General features: G+C 38.3%; 1 protein-coding gene across 1 annotated transcript in view; it reads right to left on the bottom strand.

The window, feature by feature from the left end:
* Nucleotides 1–24820, bottom strand: part of LOC123931579 (zinc finger protein 529-like) — a 117973-nt gene that overhangs the window by 55199 nt on the left and 37954 nt on the right. The window contains 3 exon segments of the mRNA XM_045988920.1: nucleotides 4167–5561; nucleotides 12897–13023; nucleotides 13933–14027. Coding sequence (XP_045844876.1) covers nucleotides 4167–5561; nucleotides 12897–13023; nucleotides 13933–13986 — 1576 coding nt within the window. The 5' untranslated portion in view covers nucleotides 13987–14027.

The raw sequence follows: 24820 nt of genomic DNA, 5'->3' as shown, positions 1-24820 counted from the left end.
CTTACATTAAATTTTTTTTTAAAGGACTGAGCTGTATACAGGGGGGGTTAAATGCTTTATAGACAAAAAAAAAACTGCTAGAGCCACCTTACTCATCATCTTCTTCTTCATTTGCCCCCTCCTCATTTTTTTTTAAATATTTTATTTATTTGACAGAGAGAAATCACAACTAGGCAGAGAGGCAGGCAGAGAGAGAGGAGGAAGCAGGCTCCCCGTGGAGCAGAGAGGCCCGATGTGGGGCTCGATCCCAGGACCCTGGGATCATGACCTGAGCCGAAGGAAGAGGCTTTAACCCACTGAGCCACCCAGGCGCCCCCTCATCTTCCTTCTTTTTCTTGCTCTTTTCAGCCTGGACAACTCCCTTCTTTGCCGCATCACGCTTTCCTTTAGCTCGGTATGCAGCGATGTCCTTTTCATGTTTTTCCTTCAGCTTAGCAGCCTTCTTGTCATAAGGCCGCTCGTTCTCGGCGGCAGCGTCATTCCACATTTCTCCCAGTTTCTTTGCAGCATCACCAACGGATAGGCCAGGATGTTCTCCTTTTGTTTTTGGGCGGTCCTCGGAACAAAACAAGGAAAAGGCCGATGGAGGCCTCTTGGGTGCATTGGGATCCTTGAACTTCTTGTTTCCCCTGGAAGGGGGACAGAAGTTTTCATTTCTCTTTCATAACAGGCCTTGTCCGCCTTTGCCATCTCTTCAAATTTTCCTTTTTCTTCCACCTTTCTGAGCGCTTCTTAGAAAACTGAGAAGCTGACTGAAGCATCTGGGTGCTCCTTTTTGTGCTCCTCTTGGCAAGTTGGACAAAAAATGCATATGATGATGTTTTGCCTCTTAGAATCTCCTTTGCCCGTGTTTACTTTCCTCAGTGAGGCACAGAGTCTCCCAGTGCCTGTCTGGCTCTCACTTGCTCCAGTGGGTCTTTTTTTTTTTTTCCTTAAGTCAGACTACTACTCCCTTGGTAAGCCCTTCTTAGTGCCTCACTCTGGGTAGTATATATGCCCATGTCTTACTACTGGTGATCCTTTCAAAAAGGTGGTATATGGAATGTTTTCTCCTTGTAATATATCCCATATGTTTATAATATATATATATAATATATATATTCCAATATATATATTTGGGATAGATACTTTGATGTAATTCTATTGGCTTGTTTCTCTTTAAACTTTTGCCTTTATGTTTTAGTATCCATCAATGAATTTTGTATGTAATTATTATTATTATTACAGTGTTTTCCTATCTTCCTCATTCCTTTTACATTTATTAATTAGAATTCTTCACCACTCTAAACGGAAAAAGGATTCCATTATTGGAAGCTAATTTCAGGGTTCACTGCAACAATAAACAAGATAGTGGGTGGAACATTCTCTTGTATTTGGGGGAAAAAAAAAACCCCAAAAACTTGTATGTAGACTAGGGAAAATGTGGAAAGTACCACATGAAAATGGAAAGGAATGAAGTTTTAACAATTTGAGCACCGAAGTAGCCAAAAAAAAAAAAAAAGTTAATAGCAATAATTACATTATGGTTTATTGTATCACCACTCTGAAATGACAGTTCTTAAAGTCAAAAGAAAAATGTTTATAGCTGTAATTACAAATAAGACATAAAAAGGATATCTTGTATTTATCAAATTTTCATTTACTTATTAATCATTTCAAAAATAAGTGCCAAGATACATGGTTATTTTGTTTCTGTCAATTTTTAAGTATATATGTGTATGTAATTTGTTCAGGTCAGCGAAAAGGAAAATTATACACAAAGGCGTGTAAGGCAAGTAGTTCTAAAGTATTAACAATAACAGAGAAAGTAATCAGCATTGATGGTAACTCAGAATAACCAAATATTGGGATCAAAGAGCAAATCAGCAGTGTGATCACATTATAGCCCAGTAAATAGGACTGTAATAGAATAGAGTTGAACTGGTGCCTGGGTGGCTCAGTCCATTAAGCATCTGCCCTTAGCTCAGGCCATGATCCTAGGGTCCTGGGATCAAGTCCCACATTAGGCTCCCTGCTCCATGGGGGAGCCTGCTTCCCCTTTGCCTCTGTCTCTCATGAGTAAATTTTATTTTTAAATCTTAAAAAAAAAAATAGAGTTGAACTATTTGAAGACATTAAATAGCATATATCCTAATAAAAAGATTAACAACAGAGACTCATTCTTATTTTGTAGCATATCTGCCAAATGTGTGTGTATGTATGTGTATACACACGTACTTTATGTATACATGTATGTGTGTGTGTGTGTGTGTATCTATACAGTTTAAATATTTATAGTTTACATATTATATTTATATATATAGTTTAAATATTTTATTTACTTACTTGAGAAAGAGTAAAAAGAGAGAAAGCACTGGGGAGGAGGAGAAACAGATTCTCCACTGAGCAAGGAGCCCAATCCCAGGACCCTGAGATCATGACCTGAGCCAAAGGCAGATGCTTAACTAACTGAGCCACCCAGGCACCCCTAAGTATATATTTTTTTAAATTGCTAATTTAAATAAAATAACAATTAGGAATATTTAAAGCAAAACAATGAGTATATCCAATAAGAATATTGCTGGGTCATGCAAAACCTTAAGAGTCCAAAAATTGTGGGGAAGACCAGTTTGAAAAACTAAAATCTCCCTAATGGTGACAAAACTGTATCTAACAATAGGCAAATTTTCTTATAAACATCTAATAACCAGTGGCTCATAATTAACATTAATTGCATAACCAGGTCAACTCTCCTGACTAAAAAGAGATGATGGACAATTAAGAATTGCAATTTTATCTTCACTAATTTTTTTCTTTTGCTTTCCTTTCCTTTCTAAAATCAAAATTCTGTTGATTGTTAAGCTGCCACAACCCAGCAAGGCAACACTAACAGGGAAAAAGTATAAATATACAAAACCCAGTTGAAGCCATGGTAATAGGGTTGTAGATCCTCCAAATGTAAGTTTACTAAGTTTATAATCATTACAATAGCTGTAGATTTTCTCCTCCTCTAATAGATCTTAAGAGACAGATACGAATGTCTTAGTAAATTTTACAAAAAATTTAAAAGTGCCCCTTTGGATGCCCTTTGGTACTGCCTAGAGATCAAAAGGCTCTTTAAAGGAATTGTGTTGTGGTAGGTAGTTAGGCAATTCTGTCATGTCAAAACAGAACTTTTTTTTTAAAGATTTTATTTATCCACCTAACAGAGAAAGATCACAAGTAGGCAAAGAGGCAGGCAGAGAGAGAAGCGGGGGAAGCAGGCTCCCCACCGAGCAGAGAGCCTGATGCAAGGCTCTATCCCAGGACCCTGGGATCACGACCTGAGCTGAAGGGAGAGGCTTTAACCCACTGAGCCACCCAGGCGCCCCCAAAACAGAAATTTTAAAAGAAATCAATCACTTGATGGCAATGGAAAGGAAATTACTTATCTAACATTAAAAACAATAGGAAATTAAAAACAAATCTACAAAAATATCAGGCAGGGCCATAAGACTTTAAAACCACATACACAGGGGCACCTGGGTGGTTCAATGGGTTAAGCCTCTACCTTCAGCTCGGGTCATGATTTCAGGGTCCTAGGACCAAGCCCCGAATTGGGCTCTCTTCTCAGCGGGGAGCCGGCTTCCCCCTCTCTCTCAACCTGCCTCTCTGCCTGTCAAATAAATCTTAAAAAAACCACATACATAGTATGGGACTAGAAGTTTTAACTCTCTGGAGGAAGAAAAGTACATCATATGTAACAAAAAGTTAGAATGCAAAAGATTTATTTAAATAATATTACAAATTAATAAGCCAAAAACAATGAATAGACAAAAGAACACAAACATGAAAAGTAACTGTAAACAAAACATTTCTGGAAAGGAAATTCATGTGAAATTGACTCTAATTAATAGGTGTGGAAAATGTGTTTCACTAATTATCAGAAATGAATAGGGATCATCCTATCTAAACAGATATTCAGAATGTTAACTGATATAAAAAGGAGAAATAAAAACAAGTATTTGGCAATATCTAACAAAAAAAGTATACATCACCTGTCACTGAGTAATTCTGAGTTGCCAGGAAGTCTGGAAACAATAAGAGCAACATAATCCCCTTGATTACTTCTTATTACAATGCATGGACTTCTCTAGTGAAACTCAGAAGCAAAGTCTTTCATTCAAAAGACAAAAAACCAGTACAACGTTTTTTTTGTCAAGTAAGGTGCTTACCCACACTAAAGGCATTCCCACATTCCTGACATTCATAGGGTTTCTTACCAGTATGAATTCTCTGATGTTTTGTAAAGGAGGAACTATGTCTAAAGGCCTTCCCACAGGCCTTGCATTCATAAGGTTTCTCTCCAGTATGAATTCTCTGATGTTCAGTAAGGGCTGAACTATGCCTAAAAGCCTTCCCACACACCTTACATTCGTAAGGTTTCTCACCACTGTGAATCCTCTGATGTTGAATAAGTGCTGAAGTAAGTCTAAAGAACTTTCCACACTCTTTACATTCATAAGGTTTCTGACCACTGTGAATTCTCTGATGTCGAGTAAGTTCACTGCCTACTCCAAAAGCCTTTCCACATTCCTTGCATTTATAGGGTTTCTCACCAGTATGAATTCTCTGATGTCTAGTCAGCGATGAACTGTTTCTAAAGACCTTTCCACATGCCTTGCATTCATAGGGTTTCTTTCCGGTATGAATTCTCTGATGTCGAGCAAGTTCTCTACAGACTCCAAAGGTCTTCCCACATTCTTTACATGCATAAGGCTTCTCACCTGTATGAATTCTCTGATGTTCAATAAGCTGTGAACTAATTCTGAAGACTTTCTCACACTGCATACATTTGTATGGTTTCTCACCAGTATGAATTCTCTGATGTTCAGTTAGCTGGGAATGGAACCTAAAGTCCTTGCCACATTCCATACATTTGTAAGGTTTCTCATCAGTATGGATTTTCTGATGTCGAGTAAGTTGTGTATGCACTCTAAAGGATTTACCACATAAAGTGCATTCATAGGGTTTCTCAGCATCATGAATTACTTGAAGTGGAGGTATTTCTTCAACTCTTCTAATGGTCCTTTCATATTTCTTACATTTATAGCACTTCTGATCATCATGCATTTTCTGTATACTAAGGTCTTCATAAAAACTAAATGCATTCTCGGATTCCATATATTTACAAGGTTTCACATGTGGGTCATCTCCAAAGGTCTTCCAATATGCATTATATTGATATGTTTTCTCACCAGTATGGATTCTCTCATATTCATCAAAATTTAAGTCACAGCTAAGGACCTTCCCATATTCTTTATATGCATGGGAGTTTCTGCTATCATGAGTTGTCTGATGTGATACAAGAGACTTATGATGTTTGTAATTGGGCACTTTTTCACAGTTGATTTTCATTTGACTGAAATATCCCACTTCAGGTCTTTGTACTTCAGACTTGCCTTTGCTTTGCCGGTCAGTTCTGAAAGTGGAGCTCTCGAGACCAATGAATTTACTTTCTGTTACTTTGCACTGAGACCCACTGTTTTCAGTAATGTCCTGTCTAGTAGACGAACACTTCATGTCATAGTTGGACTCCAAATCTGAAAGAGAGTGGAAAAGAAACACAATTTTTGTTTTCGTGTGCCATAAAAATGAAACATTTATGTAATGCAGAGGAGAAAAACTGAATACAAACAATACAAGTGATGCGAGTGATTAAAATACCTCAATGAAGTTTTAAGAAAAATCAGAATAATGAAAGCACAATGTAAAATTGTGACGTTTGTGATAAGGGAAACAGATAAAGTCAGTGGGTCTGTTATTTAGGTGTTGATTGTCACTTAGTAAGCTCATTGAGAGTGCTAACATTTGGGAACCAATCTGGTAAACTGATCAATATCTAAAGATGTAGAACGAGTCAATATCATGTACAGATATAGCTAATGCAGATCACATTTGATAATCAATACAAACTAGCAATTTGGGGTTTTTGTTTGTTTGTTTTCAGTAGGCTCCAAGCCCAACGTGGAGCCGAGTGCAGGACCTGAATGCCTGACCCTGTGATCAAGACCTGAACTGAGATCAAGTGTCAGACACTTACCTGACTGAGCCACCCAGGCACCCCAGGTATGTTTTTTGTTTTTGTTTTTTTTTAAACAGTAGAATCCAAATACTTACTGTGGAAACAAGGTGCTTTTAAGACCTCATCTTTTTTTTTTTTTAAGATTTTATTTATTTATTTGACAGATAGAGATCACAAGTAGGGAGAGAGGCAGGCAGAGAGAGAGAGAGGTGGAAGCAGGCTCCCCGCCAAGCAGAGAGCCCGATGCGGGGCTCGATCCCAAGACCTCATCTTAATCCATTATCCCCTTTCACCTAATCTTTTTCTGACCTCTTAAAACGTAATTTCCACACACAGATGTTTCATTGCTCAGAAATGGGTTCTTTATATACCACCCACATTTTATTATTCAGATCTAAAAGTTACTACCCTCAGAAATGAGGTCCTAACTGACTCTAAGTTCATATTTAGGTTTTTGTTCCAGTATCTAGCTGCATGCCCTCACATTCTTCATTTTTCAGTTGTGTATTTGGTAATTTTCTGTTGTTAGGCTGTTTAGCCTTATTCCTTAAATTCCAAATGGAGAGATGTAATCATTATATGCCACTGAATAACAAGCCCCAAGGACAAGTTGATAATTATAGGGAAATTAAGTCACTGAATGAAAAGAATCTAAATAAGACAAAAAGAAAATACTATAAAGATCAGTCACTGGGTAACACAATTGATCATCAAAACAATTATGTACAGGGGCATCTGGATGGCTCAGTTGGTTAAGGGTCTTCCCTTGGCTCAGGACATGATCCCAGCATCCTGGGATCGAGTTCGCATCAGGCTCCTTGCTCAGTGAGGAGCCGGCTTCTCCCTCTCCTCCCAGCTTGTGCTCTGTCGTGCTCTCTCCCTCTCTCTCCCAAATAAAATCTTAAAAAAAAAAAGTTATGTACATATAAGAATAATGCAGTCATTTGTCTCCATGCCTTCCAACCCTCACACTACACTGCAGTGATTTATATTCACACACATGAGTAGGGAGTGTTTATGAACGATATTTTTCTAATTGACTCTTTACTTACATATACTGTCTCCATCACTGCTGTTAATTTCCTGCTCTGCATAACCATGATTTTCTTTACCCCACATGTCAATAAAGATGAAGAATTTTATTTACTGTTCATTAGCTTTTTCACTATCACACATCTATCCTACTGACATCCTAGTCTGTATTTAAATGTTTCCTTCATGCTCTTTCATTTTCCTGTACTCAAAGTCAACCATTGTTATACTCTGCAAGGCAGTTTCAGAGTATTTTAGATATTATAGTAGGTATAAATCATACCATAAGGCTTGTGCAATTCTGAAAAGGGAAGAAACTGATAGAATGATGTGGAAAAGGTGGTACAGGTGAGCAAGAATGGAAGGAACTCTGTAAAAAAATTTGTTGAACAGTGTCTAGAGACTGGCAATGAGATGAGATAACCGGAGGAAAATCCAAAATGAATGATAAATATTGGATGATGCAGGACAAAAATAACTTCCTGTGACTGAATTATAAGTAACAAAGGTATAATAATGCAACCATTATTTGATTAGAATAATAAAATTATAAATGAATGCCAGTGTCAGTAAATCAAAATGTGCTTCTTCCTAAAAATGAAAAGACTTTCCACCAAATGTGGAAATGTAACTGAAATTACAATAATTTCAGAGAATGACCACATTGAAAATGCAGCTGACCCCCGAAACTGGGGTTAGGGTGCCAATGCCCTGCACAATCAAAAATCATTATATAACTTTTGACTCACCCCAAACTATTAATAGCCTACTATTGACAGAGGACACCTTTCCAAGAACAAATAGTTGATTAATACATATTTTATATGCTTATATATTATATACTTGTACTCATACAATAAAGTAAGCTAAAGAAAAGAAAATGTTAAAAATGTAAGAAGGGCACCTGGGTGGTTCAGTTGGTTGATCCCAGGATGGGATCAAGCCCTGCATCTGACTCCCTAGCCCGGGGAGAGCCTGCTTCTTCCTCTCCCTCTGCCTGCTGCACCCCTTGCTTGTGTGCTCTGTCAAATCAATATAATCTTAAAAAAAAAAGAAAGAAAAAAAATACATTCACATACTGTACTAACTTAATCAAAAAATTCACGTGAAAGTGGACCCACACAGTTCAAACCTGTGCTGTTAAGGGTCAACTGTATTACATATTCTAAAGTCTATGGAAGTCGTCATCGGTCACACAAAAAGTGAGGATTTAAATGTTTACTTATTTTCATTTTTCCTTATTAACATAATGTATACATCCCAATCAAGAAGATGGGAAACAACATAGTGAGCTAAGAAAAGGTGAAGGGGGAATTCAATAAATACAGAATCAGATGTAGCTAGAAATCCTATAAAAGTAAGTAAAAAAATATTAAAAATGACAAAACCACCAGGGAAGGTATTTTCTAAACTGTTTTAAGACTGCTATGCTAATCAATTTGAAAATGTTGTCTTAGGGTGAATTATTTTCTAGGTAAATAGATATTAGAAACCCCAGAAGCCAAAAAAAAAATTGAAAAAGACCAAGTTGCGAGACAGAAAACTGACTCACCTCTCATGAAATAAAAAATCAAAAGCATGCCTATTGCTCAGGTTGTGGTAGTAAAACAACCAACAAGCTAGGGCTTCTAAAAGATTCGAGTCATGATCTGGTATAGGGAAGGGAATGTGCCCTGGATTATTGTGACAGAAAGCAAGAAATCTGAATATATACACACTACTGCGGTGTGAGGATGGAAGGCATGGGGACATTGCTTTAACTGGACACACAAAACACCTGGAGGAGATAAGGGAGACCACCATCTGACAATACAAAAATCAAAGGGGAAAAAACCTTTATGTAACTAAAATATGTTAAGTAAATAAGTAAAATAAATACTTAGTATTGATATATTTTTAAAAGATTTTATTTATTTGACAGAGGCACAGCAAGAGAGGGAACACAAGCAGGGGGAGAGGGAGAAGTAGGACTCCCGGCTGAGCAGGGAGCCCAATGCAGGAGCTTGATCCCAGGCCCCGAGATCATGACCTGAGCCAAAGGCAGATGCTCAATTACTGAGTCATCAGATGCCCTCCTAGGGTAAGGAGGTGCCCTCCTTACATTTAAAATACAACAGAAACTACAAAACTTAGACCAGAACAATACACTTTTTACCAATTCGGGTATCTGGTCTGGGATAGGGAAGGTATAGAGTGGGCCTGGGAAAGTCTCAAAAACCAAGAATAAATTTCAAGATTAAAGTACTGAGTCAGGGTGCCTGGGTGGCTCAGTTGGTTGGGTGACTGTCTTTGGCTCAGGTCATGATCCCAGAGTCCCAGGATTGAGTCCCACATCAGGCTCCCTCTGACCTTCCCCCGTCTTGTGCGCTCTCTCTCTCAAATAAATAAAACCTTAAAAAAAAAAAAAAAAACTGAGTCAGAGATATACGAAAATCATAAGAAATAGCCATACATATCAAAACCACACTGAGATATCACCTTACGCCAGTTAGAATGGCCAAAATTAGCAAGACAGGAAACACTGTGTGTTGGAAAGGATGTGGAGAAAGGGGAACCCTCTTCCACTGTTGGTGGGAATGCAAGTTGGTGCAGCCACTTTGGAGAACAGTGTGGAGATTTCTCAAGAAATTAAAAATAGAGCTTCCCTAGGACCCTGCAATTGCACTACTGGGTATTTACCCCAAAGATACAGATGTAGTGAAAAGAAGGGCCATCTGTACCCCAATGTTTATAGCAGCAATGGCCACGGTCGCCAAACTGTGGAAAGAACCAAGATGCCCTTCAACAAATGGATAAGGAAGATGTGGTCCATATACACGATGGAGTATTATGCCTCCATCAGAAAGGATGAATACCCAACTTTTGTAGCAACATGGACGGGACTGGAAGAGATTATGCTGAGTGAAATAAGTCAAGCAGAGAGAGTCAAGTATCATATGGTTTCACATATTTGTGGAGCATAACAAAGAACATGGAGGACATGGGGAGATGGAGAGAAGGGAGTTGAGGGAAATTGGAAGGGAAGATGAACCATGAGAGACTATGGACTCTGAAAAACAACCTGAGGGTTTTGAAGGGGCAGGGGGTGGGAGGTTGGGGAACCAGGTGGTGGGTAATAGGGAGGGCACGTATTGCATGGAGCACTGGGTGTGGTGCAAAAACAATGAATACTGTTATGCTGAAAAGAAAAAAAAGTGAAAAAAAAAAAAAAAAGAAATAGCCATGCAACTGGGCATTACGAATTAAGACTGGTGAGCTAAAATAAACTGAACCAATAAAGAAACAGTAATTTCATAATGAGACACAAACAAGAGAAAGTCAGAAAATTTTAGATGCACCATTTTTAAGTAGCTAATTAGTTTACAATCATAGGAAGAACATAAACACTCTTGCTGGTAACAGAACAACAGGGCAACTAATAAGTGCAGAAGGAATGATAGAAGAAAACATGGATATAAATAAAAATTTTTTTAAAGATTTTGTTTATTTGACAGAGATCACAAGTAGGCAGAGAGGTTGGGGGGGGAGGGGCAGGGGAGGCAGGCTCCCTGCTGAGCAGAGAGCCTGATGTGGGGCTCGATCCCAGAAGCCTGAGATCATGACCTGAGCCCAAGGCAGAGGCTTTAACCCACTGAGCCACCCAGGCGCACGATGAATGAAAATTTTTAATTGTAAAAATCATTATGCAAATTTTTAATAAGGAACTATATATCCATAGAATGACAAACTAAGATCACAGAGATTTCTTTTTTTCTTTAAGTAGGTCACCGCAGTGCTTGAACTCACAACCCTGAGATCCAAACATGAGCTGAGATCAAGAGTAGGATGCTTAACCAACTGAACCACCCAAGTGCCACTCACGGAGATTGCCTTTTTTTTTTTTTTTTTAAGATTTTATTTATTTGACAGATCACAAGTAGGCAGAGAGGCAGGCAGAGAGAGAGGAGGAAGCAGGCTCCCTGTGGAGCAGAGAGCCCGATGCGGGACTTGATCCCAGGACCCTGAGATCATGACCTGAGCCGAAGGCAGCGGCTTAATCCACTGAGCCACCCAGGCGCCCCCGGAGATTGCCTTCTGACCATAATGTGTGAATTCACTTTCTCCCTCATTCTTTATTCCTTTGCTGTTATTTTTACCTTTCTTTATAGCACTTATCACTGTATGGGATACATTTCCTAATTATTTGTTTTCCTGTTTATTATACATCTCACTAGTGAGTCAATTCCATAATAACTATCCATTTTTCTCACCTCGTACTGATGGGGCTACCACAGTATTTATCTCAGTGTACACATGGTTTTTGTTGAGAATTTATATAAATCCAAACAGCAACATGGAAAAAACATTGGTTGTGCTTGGGGAAGATCTTAATTGGCTTCCTCAAGTGTTGAACTTTTTTCCATAGGGCTTTAAATGGAGTTTTCCAAAAACATCACAGGGACCCACTTCTTCCCAGAAAACCTGGGCTTTTTATTCTGGTGATAGCTTTTCCTCTCTTACCAGCCCTCACTCACCTGACCCTCTGTTCTTGTCCTATCCCTCCCAACCCTCCAGAACAACTTCCCTTCCTGCAGTAAAGTGATCAGAAATGGCTTAAAAATGGAACACTCTGCTTACAACAAAGAAATGTAACCTAAAGGATTAAAAAAAGAACTACAATTATATAAAACACTTAAGAGAATTGGTTAAGTTTTGATGAAATGAAGTTGAAGTAATACGGATAGATTTCAGAGAAAAAAATGTGAGGAGACTGAAAAACCATTCACCTTAGAGTGACCACAGAATTACAAAGTATACAGAGTTCTTTACTCAAACCCATTTCAACTCTTTGTCTTGTGAGGCAATGTATTGTATCAGTTAACAACATCAGCTTTTGCGTCAGACTCTTTGGGTAGAAAACCTCCTTTGGGGGCGCCTGGGTGGCTCAGTAGGTTAAAGCCTCTGCCTTCGGCTTGGGTCATGATCCCAGGGTCCTGGGATGGAGCCCCGAATCGGGCTGTCTGCTCAGCAGGGAGCCAGCTTCCCTTCCTCTCTCTCTGCCTGCCTCGTGATCTCTGCCTGTCAAATAAATAAATAAAATCTTAGAAAAAGAAAACCTCCTTTTGACACTGATGAACTGTGTAACCCCGGAGAAGCTGCCTAAATACTCTTTATCTTAGCAAAATAATACAAATATTCATGCATAGAGCTGATGAGGAATTAAGATTCAATAGATTAAAAGTGCTCAGAACAGGGCCTGATACCTGGCAAGAACTATGTGATCTGACAGGAAAACAGGTAGCTTTCTAAAACATTAAGAGATCTTGCTGGAATACTGACAATGTTAAATACAACGTTCTTTAAACACAGCACAGGTATAAGACAGCATATGTGAGGCAATGAACATGAATTCTGTTTATCCATCTAACATACAAATTATGTAGATTCTTTTAATAATCATAACAAATCAGGACACAGGTTCTTAGCTATTCTTCACGAAGGTGGGATAGAAAATAGCAAAGCATTTATAGCAATTCTGACTTTCAATCACAATGTAAGAACTATCTCAAAGGATGTGCTGTATGTCTTCTAAAATTCAAATTAAACTCCCTGGGTATCAGGGAAAGTAGAAATATGAAGGGACTGAGAAGATACAGACATCATGAAGAAGGATGAATAGGCTTAATGGAGGAGTGTCCTCTCCAACTCAAAGTTCAACCGTGCCTCTGGAAACAGGAAGAAGAAATGTACCTATTTTCTTTAAAGATAGCCTTGGGTTTACTAAAAAGCAGTTGATATTCAATACAGCGTATTCTAAATTCTATGAAGCAGATAAACTTACCCAGTGAGACCAAGTTGCTATAGTTCTCCATCATCACATCCCAATACAGGTTCCTCTGAGCTGAATCTAGATATTCCCATTCCTCTGGAGAGAAGCTGATGACCACATCCCTGAATGTCACCAACTCCTGAAAGAACAAACCATGTATAGGTGAAATTGAAGGAAATATTTTGAGAAAAAAGGAAAGAATTACATTATGGTAAGTAGACTAAACAGTAAACCAGGAGGCCAGGGGTAGAAGGTTATGGTATGAGAAGTAAGGAAATTAGTGCTCTGATATAGGACTATCTACATATCTTTGTAAGTTCATTTTATTTCCAGAAAATGGATTTTTTAAATTTCGAAGCGTATTCATGCACATTGCATCCATACTACATGCCTGCTGCATGAACTATAAAGGTGAGTTTCTACATCCTTGAAGTTAGAAATACCTAACTTCGAAAATGAGAACACTACTTTATAATTTTTTGCAGCCCCAAATTCAGCACTATGTTAAGTATTATTTAACATATGATCAGAATTTTTACTTCCAATGACAAACGATTTAATAAGTACTTTTTAGTGACTATAGTCTGGTGAAAAAAATACTCGCTTAATTGTATTTAGACATTTATACTGGATAAGGTCTTCTCTAATTCTGGAAGTCTATAATCATCTATGCATGATAGAAACCAGTCAAGATCAAATCCAGTCTACTTGGAAACTCCTGTCTCTTCAGGAGAAGTACAGTTTGCCCATATGTAATCAAATGGATATATCTGATCTTTTTCTCTATCCAAGAATATGAAAAAGGATGGTAAATGCTTCCATCTAGGGATTCTATTTCTACTCTAGTTGCTGTTGACAAAAGAATGAACACATAAGAGTGCTGAACATTATTTGAAGAATAGATAGGCACATAGGAGTTATACTGCTTATGTGTGGTTCCAACTCTCACTAGAAAGTGAAAAACTATGGGAATGTGGGGTGGGCTCTATTTGGTAGGAAGGTTCAGAAAAAGGAAATATTCACAAAGGAGACAGATTCAGCAACTTACATGGTCCATGCTTAGAACTGTGAAGAATTGGTCCGGGAATTCCATTTCTGCCATGACAGTGTGAGGAACAATGTTGACATGTTCCTCTGTCAAAACTGGTGAAAATTATATATAAAAATATATAGTAAATGAAAAAAACATTTGTTCAAGAAAATCTACTAAAACTTATTACAAGCTGAAATTCTGCAGTATCTGAACCAAACCCTTCCTTGTTCATCCCATCTTAGTGACAAAAATACTCTATACTGGTACAGTCAAGGCTTCCTCACCACTCGTCAACTCTTGCTCCCAGATAGATGGCCATCCTCCATGGAGGAGCAGGACATCAACATTTCTCATCCTTCCCCCACCTGTCTATTGCTCAGGAAAATGCAGCGAAGAGATAGATTTTCTTCTGTCTAGCAGCCACAAACAAAATGTATTATATACCCTGGATGTGGCACTGGTAAGAATACCGGGGTTCAGTTGTCTGCCTTGGATCGTGGGAGAGGATCGTGGATCATGCCGAGAGCAAACTGCAACCCCTGACTACTGCCCCTCTCCCCCAGCCAATCTACCAAGCACTCGGTTCTTAAAAGCAGAGGTGTGACTCAGAGTGAAGCATGTTAATACCCCTAACTGCAGTACTAGATCTGTGGCTCAGGATTTTGTCCAGGGGGAGAAGCAGGCCACAGACAAAAGAGCTCTATATCCCTCTCCAAAGGAAATTACTTCATTTGTAATGAGGGAAAAGTTCAAGCCTAAGGGCATTCTCAAAAACAGGGACATTTTGGTAAAAGACTATTAGGAGAAGACAAAGTACTCACTGGAGGTGAGTATTTGATTTTCACAGGCAGTATATACATTTATTTATTTTTTTTACCTTTCTCAACCATTCTGAATATCAACTGTATAAAATAATGTACTGTTGGGCCTGTAACTTATAAAAGTATAATATTTCCACTAATAATGTAAAGGAGATAGGTAAAAGCAAAGCCATATTGGGCTAAGTAAATGAATATAAATGGTACTTCAAATCCACGATATCAAATCAAAACAATAAACAGTAAGTAAAGGGCACCTGGCTGGCTCAGGCATAGCATGTGACTTTTGATCTGGGGGTTGTGAGTTCCAGCCCCATGTTGGGTGTAGAGCTTACTGAAAATTATACACAAGATTAATGTAACAAAAGCTATAGACATATGCAGGCTTTCTTTTCTTCTTCTCATACTTATTTTTTAAAAAGATTTTATCTGACAGATCACAAGTAGGCAGAGAGGCAGAGATAAAGGAGGAAGCAGGTTTCCTGCTGAGCAGGGAGCCCGATGCGGGGCTTGATCCCAGGACCCTGGGATCATGACCTAAGCCCAAGGCAGAGGCTTTAACCCACTGAGCCACCCAGGTGCCCCTGTTCTTATACTTTTTAAAAAACTTTAAAGAAAAAATTTAAATTCAATTAACATATTATTGGTTTCAGAGGTACAGGCCTGTAATTCATCAGTCTTATATAATACACAGTGTTCATTACATCACATACCCTCTTCAGTGTCCATCACACAGTTATCTCATTCTTCCACCCCACCCCTCCACTTCCAGCAACCCTCAGATTGTTTCCTATGATTAAGAGTCTCTTATGGTTGTCTCCCTCTCTGGTTTCGTCGTTTCATTTTTTCCTCTCTTCCCCTACGATCCTGTTTCATTTCCTAATTTCCACATATCCATGAGATCATACATCTCTGACTTATTCCACTCAGCATAACACCCTCTAGTCCCATCCACATCACTGCAAATGGCAAGTTTTTTTTGATGGCTGTGTAATATTCCATTGTGTATATATACCACATCTTCTTTATCCATTCATTTGTCAGTGGACATCTGGACTCTTTCCATAGTTTGGCTATGGTGGATACTGCTGCTGTAAGCATTGGGATGCAGGTCCCCTTCATATCACTACCTTTGTATCTTTACGGTAAATACCCAGTAGTGCAATTGCTGGGTCGTAGGGTAGCTCCATTTTCACCTTTTTGAGGACCCTCCATACTGTTTTCCAGAGTGGCTGCACCAGCTTGCATTCCCACCAACAGTGCAGGGGAAGTCCCCTTTTTGTTCACATACTTTTTAAAAGACAACACTTCCCTATCTCTTTGGATGTTAGTATATATGGAAAGCTGTTCTCATTAAATGTATACATTAAGCTCTGGATCAACCACTAAAAACAGGTGCAAATCATGTATCTCATAAGGGGTTAAATACCCAAAATACATAAAGGACTCCTCAACTCAGTATAAAAAAAGACACAATCCAGTTAAAGATGGGCAGAGGATCTGAATAGATATTTTCCCCCCAAAATACAAATTGTAAACAAATACATGAAAAGGTGCTGCATATCATTAATCATCAGAGAAATGCAATTCAAAACCACAATGAGATATTGCCTTATACCTGTCAGAATGGCTGTCGTCAAAAAGACAATAACAAGTGTTGGTGAGATGCGAAGAAAAGGGAGCCTCCTGCACTGCTGGGAATGTAAACTGGTGCAGCTGCTATGGAAAACACTATGGAGGTTCCTCAAAAAGTTAAAAATAGAACCATATGATCTAAGCAATTCCACCTCTGGGTATTTATCTGAAGGAAATGAAAGCTCTCGAAAAGATTTCTGCACCCCTGCGTTCACTGCATCATTATGGACAACACACAAGGTATGGAAACAAACTAAATGTTCACTGATGCATGAATGGTTAAAGAAGATTTGGTGTGTACACAGAATGGAGTAGTATTCTGTCATAAAAAGTAGGGAAATCATGCCATTTGCAATTGATTAGCCTCGAGGGTATTATGCTAGCCGAAGTAAGTCAGAGAAAGGAAAATACTCAATGATCTCCCTTATATCTGGAATTAAGATTTAAAATACAAAACAAGGGGCGCCTGGGTGGCTCAGTGGATTAAGCCGCTGCCTTCGGCTCAGGTCATGATCTCAGGGTCCTGGGATCGAGCCCCGCATCAGGCTCTCTGCTCCGTGGGGAGCCTGCTTCCTCCTCTCTCTCTGCCTGCCTCTCTGCCTACTTGTGATCTCTCTCTGTCAAATAAATAAATAAAATCTTTAAAATACAAAACAACTTCACAGATACAACATAGTGGTGGTTTCCAGAAGTAGGGGTAGGGGACAGGGGATGTGGGTGGGCAAAATGGATGAACGTGGTCAAGGAATGTACAAATTTCCAAGTATAAAAGTAAGTAAGTCAATGGGATGTTAATGTATAGCATAGTAATTATACTTGATGCTGTGTTGTATGTTTGAAAGTGGCTAAGACGGTAAAGCTTAGAAGTTATCAGGAGAATAAAAAGTTCTCAGAAGAAGGTGATGGATGTTAATGGAATTTATTTTGGTAATCACTTTGCAATATATACATAAATTAAATCATGTGGTACACCTAAAACTAATGTGTTACATGTCAATTATATCTCAGTAAAGCTAAAAGAAATAAAGAACAATGGTGAAGGCAACTAAAAGGCAAATATATAATCCAATAATATTATATTTTGTGTTTGTTGTTCCTCCTTTTTTCCAATGTCTTTAAAGACCTGCATAAAATGTAGTTACAAACCTATTTAAAGGGCACACAATGTATAAAGATATAATCTGGAACTAAAACAGCATTGGAAAAGAAGGCTGGAGCAGTTACAGGAGCTAAACTTTTCTATACTATTAAATTGCAAGGTTTGACTCAACAGGTCTGAAATGTTTAAGCCCTGCCCATTCCAAACAAAAGTGTAGGCCCTTAACCAGCTCCTGGTAGATTATCTCTAGTCCCTGGAATATCTGGCACTTAATGATTTTAATCTGTATCCTGTTAATGGGGGGGGGGGGGAATGAGTAAACAGCTTTTCTGACATGAATCCTTCTAGCAAATCATTGAACCTGAGAGTGGTCTTGGGACCCTTGAATGAAGTCTGTTTTATTTCAAACTAGTTCATCATAAATACAAATTTTTAATTGAAATCTATAGGATAAATGCTAAGAAAATGACCAGCTGGTATAATGAATAGGAAATTAAAAAGGAGTGAAATAGTAAACTACAAAAAAAATCAATGGAACATAAAGCAAGATACAGTGTACATAGAAAACAGTAGAAAAATGGTAGAAGCAAGGCTTCAGTCATTACATTATTAAATGTAAATGGATTAGACTTTTCAACTAAAAGGCAGAAATTGGCAGATGAATAGAAAATATGGTGTAACTGTACTCAATCTACAACAAACTGATGACAAATCCAAGTATATAAATAGGTTGAAAATAAAAGGATGGAAAAGTATATTGCATCCAAGTAGTCATCAAAGAGCTTGAGGGCTACACTAATATGAGGCCAAACAGGCTTTAAGTCTTAGAAAAGACAAACCTTTCATATGTTGATAAAAGGGTCTGCCTATAAAAAGACAAAGCTGTGAACAAATATGCCTTAAACAAGGCCCCAAAACATGAAGCAACAATTGACTGGACTGATGGGGCAAAACAGAAAGTTAACTTTTTAAATATTTATTTATTGGGGCACCTGGATGGCTCAGTTACTTAAGTGGCTGACTCTTGATTTTGGCTCAGGTCATAATCTCAGGGTTGTGAGACTGAGCCCTGCATCTGGCTCTGTGCTCAGCTGGGAATCTGACTGAGATTCTCTCTTCCTCCCTCCGTACCTTCTCCTGCTCACACACAATGTTCTCTCTCTCAAATAAATCTTTTTTAAAAAGTTTTGTCTATCCATAATAAAATTAGAAATAACAGAAAAATGGGAAACTCAAAAACATGTGGAATTTAAGCAAAACACTCCAAAATAATGTATCAAAAATGAAAAGGGAAACTGGAAATATCTTGTGACTAACACAACATATCAAAATTTATGATGTGCAATTAATGATTAGAAGAAAACTTTTAAAGCTTGAAGTGCATATAATTAAAAGTAAATATGTAGGTCAAATCCAGCCTCCCTCAAGTCACTAGGAAAAGATTAAAGATATCAAATAGGAAAAATACTCCAAAATAAATAAAACTGAAAGCTAGTTCTATGAAAAGTTTTTAAAAGTTCACAAATGTTTAGATAATCTAGAATGACTAGAGAGAGACAGGACTCCCATTACTATAATCGTAAGTGAAAGAGGGGACAGTACTACCAACCTTACAGAAATAAAAATTGATTACAACAGAATAAGATGAACAATTACACAAGAAATCAGAAAACCCAGATGAACTGGATAAATTCATAGAAACACACAAATTTTCAAACTTACTCATGAAGACAGAATATTTGAATAATCTCCTAACAAATAAATTGAATTAGTTATTTAAAAAACTAACCACAAAAGCTCAGGTCTACACAGCTTCACTGTTAAATTCTATGAAACATTTAAAGCAGAATACTAATTCTTCACAAACTTTTCAAGATGTTAAAAATGAGAGAAAAGGAAAGAAAACTTCCCAACTCATCTTGTGAAGCCAATATTAACTTGATAGTAATATCAGAAAAAGACACTACAAGAAAAGGGCAACTATCACTAATATCTTTTATGAAAATGGATGCAAAAATCTAAACAAAACAAAGTACCTGAATCTGGGAACATATGACTAAGTGGGATTTATCCCTGGAATTAAAAATTAGATAGTTAATCTACTGTAATACATCATATCACTATAATAAAAAAAAGCCCTACATGACCATCTTCATACATGAAATACAAGGAGTTGACAAAATCCAAAACCCTTTCATGACAAAAGAGTGAATTTAGGAATAAAAGGGAACTACATCCACATGATAAAACTGTCAGCTACAATTAGACTTACTGATGCTTACCCCTAATATCAGAGCAGGATGAGGATATATATATCTTATTGCATCTTTTAAAAATTATTTATTTATTTATTTATTTGAGAGGAAAGAGTATATACAAGTGAGAGAAGCAGAGGGAGAGAGAATCTTAGGCAGACTCTGGCTAAGCACGGAGCCTCACCGAAGGCTCGATCTCACAACCCCAATATCACGACCTGAGCCAAAACCAAGATTTAGACACCCAACCAACTGTGCAACCCAGATGGACTTCTCCGTTTCCTCTTGCCTGTTCTAATCAACATTGTTCTTTAGGTCTAGCAAGGACAAATAGAGAATTTTTAAAAAATAGTGGAAAGATAGAAGGAAAATAATCTCCATTATTAATAGGTGACATGACCCTGTATACAGAAAACCCTATAAAACTGACTGTAACACTGTTAGAACTCAGCAGGACCACATGATGCAAATAAATATGCAAAAATCAATTATATTTTTATACAGTGCAATAATAACCTGAATGAAAATAATTCCACATTGCCTGGGTGGCTCAGTTGGTTAAGCGACCGACTCTTGATTTCAGCTCAGGTCATGATCTTGGGGTTGTGGGATCAAGCCTTGCCTCGGGCTCCATACTCAGCAGGAAGTCTGCTTGAGACTCTTTTCTCCCTCTGTCCCTTACTCCCACTCACACTTGTGCATGTGTGTACTCTCTAAATCTTAAAAAAAAATTCCATTTATAACAGTATCCAAAAAAATATTTAATAAAAATGCAAACTGTGTACTTTAAAAAAAAAACAAAAAACGCTCGTGAACTTAAGTTGAAAGTCATTCCACGTTTATGAACTGGACTACTAGACAGTAAGATCGCAATATTCCTCAAAACAATCTACACATTCGTTGTAACCCTTATCAGAGTCCCAGTTGACTTCTTTGTAGAAACTGACATGCTGACTTTTAAATTCATATGAAATTATAAGCGATTCAGAACAAGAACAGTCTGGAAAAAAACCCAAAAAATTGGAAGACTAGCATTTTCCAACCTAATCAAAGCAACTGAACATTGCCATAAAGTCAGATACTTTAATCAACAGAACAGAACTAATTGGAAATTAAACCCATGTCTCTCTAGTCAATTGATTTAAGATTTATTTATTTGTGGTGGGGGTGGGGGACAGAGGGACAGGGAGAGCAAGCATCTCAAGCAGACTCCCTGCTGTTGGGGGAGCTTGAATCTCAAAACACTGAGATCATGACCTGAGCTGAAATCAGAGATGCCTAACTCCTGAGCCACCCAGGTGCCCCAGTGATTTTTCACTATATATATAAGAATTAACTAAAGATTGATCAATGACCCAAATGTAAACCTAAAAATACAAAACTTAGGAGAAAATATTGGAGTAAATCATCATGACCTTCAATTTGGCAATGGATTCTTAGGATACCAAAGCACATACAACAAGAGAAAAGGAAAAATTGGGCTTCATCAAAACTGAAAATTTGTGTGTATCAAAGCCACATTTTGTAAACACTCCTACAATTCAAGAATAGAAAGGTACCTGGCAAAATATTTCAATAAACATTTCTCCAAAGAAGATAAACATAAGCACATGGGAAAGAATTCTAAAAGTCATGATCAGGAAAAGGCATATCAGAACCGCAATAAGAGCAACAGCAGCAGGATGTCAGACTTGGAATCTCCAGATCCATGTTCCCTTATAGAATCAAAGAATAAAAACTAAAAACAAAATCCTGGGAATTGGCCAAAATAATTTTCATATGAGTTTTAGAAATCTAAAACCTACAGCAACAAGTAAATGCTCAATCACACTGAAGAAGTAGGATTTTTTTTTTTTTTTTTAGAAGTAGGAAATTTTGTGAGGCTTTTACTTCCCCTTACCCCAATGCTGGCACGATCAGGAAGAACTGTCTTATTTCACAGTTCCCTCCTTTGGGCTGAAAGTAGCAATACAATTCATTTGCAACATTCCAATTTGTCTTTGGGCTGCCTACTAGACTTTTCTGTCTTTTACTTAAATTGGAGTTCGGACAGGTAATGGTGGCACAGTTCGGATGCTACGCTCTAACGGACCACAGAAGTCAGTGGCAGGCATCATGGTTCACAAAATCTGCAGACCTGTGGATGTCTAGGGCAGAAGATCACAGGGAGAGAAATGCAATAGAACCTGTAAGGCCCACAGAAGATGGGGTGAGATTCTTTAGAAATTAAGATATTTACTATTTTTAAAAAGATTTATTTATTTATTTAAGGGAATAAATAAAGAGAGAGGGAGAAACTTTAGCTGACTTCTGAACTGAGGGCAGAGCCTGATGCTGGGCTCAATCCCAGGACCCAGAGATCACAACCTGAAGGGAAACCAGGTTGAATGCTTAAGTGACTGTGCCACCCAGGTGCTTCTAGAAATTAAGCAGGTGGTGTATGAGGAACACTGAGCAAAAAGCACAGATACAGGCACAGTAAATGCCTGGGGTTGGGGGGGGGGGGGACGAAGAAGACCTTGTGTTTTCACCCTAGGCTGACACAAGGCTCAGAACACGCCCTACTAATAAGAGAAGGCCTACCCCACCAGTCTGCAAAGACTCAGACAGTTTTATCAAATTCCCAGTTTTCAACAAAATTCATACGGCATGAATGATACACTTAAAATGCTAAATGAGGGCAGCGGCTGACTCAATAGAACATGTAACTCTTGAACTTACCATTGTGAGTTCAAGCCCCACATGGGGCACAGACATTACTTTAAAAAAGAAAAAAGAAAAAAAAATTAAAGGGACCTGGGTGACTCAGTAAGTTAAGCTTCTGACTCTTTTTTTTTTTTTAAATTATTTATTTATTTGACAGAGAGAGATTTCAAGTAGACAGAGAGGCAGGCAGAGAGAGAGGGAAGCAGGCTCCCCGCCGAGCAGAGAGCCTGATGCGGGCCTCGATCCCAGGACCCCGAGATCATGACCCGAGCCGAAGGCAGAGGCCTAACCCACTGAGCCACCCAGGCGCCCAAGCTTCTGACTCTTGATCTCAGCTCAGGTCTGGAGCCTACTTAAAAAAAAAAAAAAATTAAAATGCTAAAAAAGTCAACTGAGGATTTTATATGTGGCAAAATTGTTGTTCAGAATAATGAAGGAGAGGGGCGCCTGGGCGGCTCAGTGGGTTAAGCCTCTGCCTTTGGCTCAGGTCATGATCTTAGGTCCTGGGATCGAGCCCCCACATCGGGCTCTCTGCTCAGCAGGAAGGCTGCTTCCTCCTCTCTCTCTGCCTGCCTCTCTGCCTACTTGTGATCTCTCTCTTTCTCTGTCAAATAAATAAATCTTTTAAAAAAATGATTAATATGATAAATCTTATTTAAATATATTTTAGCAGAGTAAAACACTACAATGAGATATTACTTTATCCTTACTAGGTTATCTACAAAGAGAAAGTCAGATGGGGAACCTGGGTGGCCCAGTCAGTTGAGTGTCTGCCTTTGGCTCGGGTCATGATCCCAGGGTCCTGGGATCAAGACCTGTGTCAGGCTCCCTGCTCAGTGGAAAGTCTGCTTCTTCCTCTCCCTCTGTCCCTTCTCTCACCTCATGTTCTCTCTCTCTTGCTCTGCTCTCTCAAATCTTTAAAAAAAAAAAAAAAAAAAAAAAAAGATAAGTTTTGGGAGGATGTGGGCAAATCAGAACCCTCATAGGTTGACTGGAATTTTAACACTCTGGAAAACAGCCTGGCAGTTTTCCAAAATGTTCAAAATAAGAGTTACCACGTGATACAGCAACTCAACTGGTGGGGATACAGAAAAGAAAAACAAAAATGTACATCTACACAAAAACTCGAACACAATATTCTTTGCAGCATTTTTCATAATAATCAAAAGATGTAAAACACCCAGATGTCCTTAATATCATGAGTGGATCAATGTAACGTGGTATAGCCCTACAGTGGAATGTTACTCGGCCATGAAGCGGAGGAAGCACTGATACGTGTTACAACATGCATGATCCTCGAAAACCTGTTAAGTGAAAGACAGCAGACACAAAAGACAGCATATCAGGTGACTGCATTTATATGAAAAGTCTAGAAAAAGAAAAACAGAGATTAGTGTTTTCTGGGGGCTCAGGTGTGAGGTGGAAAATAGAGGGGTAAGGAGTTTCTTTTTGGGGTGATGAAAATGTTCTAATATTGGTTGTGGCGCTATGTGCACATATCTGAATATACTGAAAAAACACAACAGTATACTGGTTAATTGTATGGTATGTCAATTATACATCAATTAAAAAAAAAAAAGGAGCAGCAGGAAAAAGTCCATCAGTGGTTCACTGATGGGAGAAGCAGATTCCAAAGAAGCCAGAGCTAGGAGATAAAGGAGACTATTACACTGAACATGCCTTACAGCTACCAAATTTACTTGAATTGACGCAATTCTTTTTCTCCTTCTATCTTCCTGCTTTCAAACTCCTCTTGCTGAATGCACACACAAAATATATTCAATGAGAGGGACAACGGACAGACCTCTGGGAACAGAGTTCTCCAATAATGGATTCAGAGCAGGGGACCTTCTGCATTGATGTAGGGAGACAGTGCAGCAGAAAGGTTTCTAGGCAGTCCGCCATCTGGTTGATGTAGATTGGACGTGGAATTATGACACTCACACGTGCCCTGGGCAGATCTTCCTCCCTCTTCCAACACCTTCTAGAGCTGAGGAGGAATGACATCATCCACACTAGAACCTCTTGCCTGGCTACCACAGAAAGTAGAAAACAGAACTAACCAAGCCTAGCAAGCCCCACACAGACTCTCCAACTCCTTGTTGTATATATCCCTGAAAGAGGTGTGATCTTCAAGTATGAAAACGGATTGGTATTTTTTCTTCTTAATTTTATTAATGTTTGCTTTATATACTTTGAAGTTATGTTTCTGTCAAAACAAAATATTTTATCTTCCTCTAAAAATAATCCTATTATGAAATATGCTCCTTTATCATTCATAACACTCTGGTTTCAAAAGGTACTTTGGAGATACCAATATACTTTTACCAACTTTCTCACAGTATTAGTTTACTATATCTCTATTATTTTTTTTTAATTTTTTCTTTTTA

This window comes from Meles meles, chromosome 19 (genome assembly GCF_922984935.1).
Source record: "Meles meles chromosome 19, mMelMel3.1 paternal haplotype, whole genome shotgun sequence".
NCBI classification, from domain to species: Eukaryota; Metazoa; Chordata; class Mammalia; order Carnivora; family Mustelidae; genus Meles; species Meles meles.
Note: the sequence above shows the minus strand (reverse complement) of the source record. Positions and strands in the feature narration are given on the sequence as shown.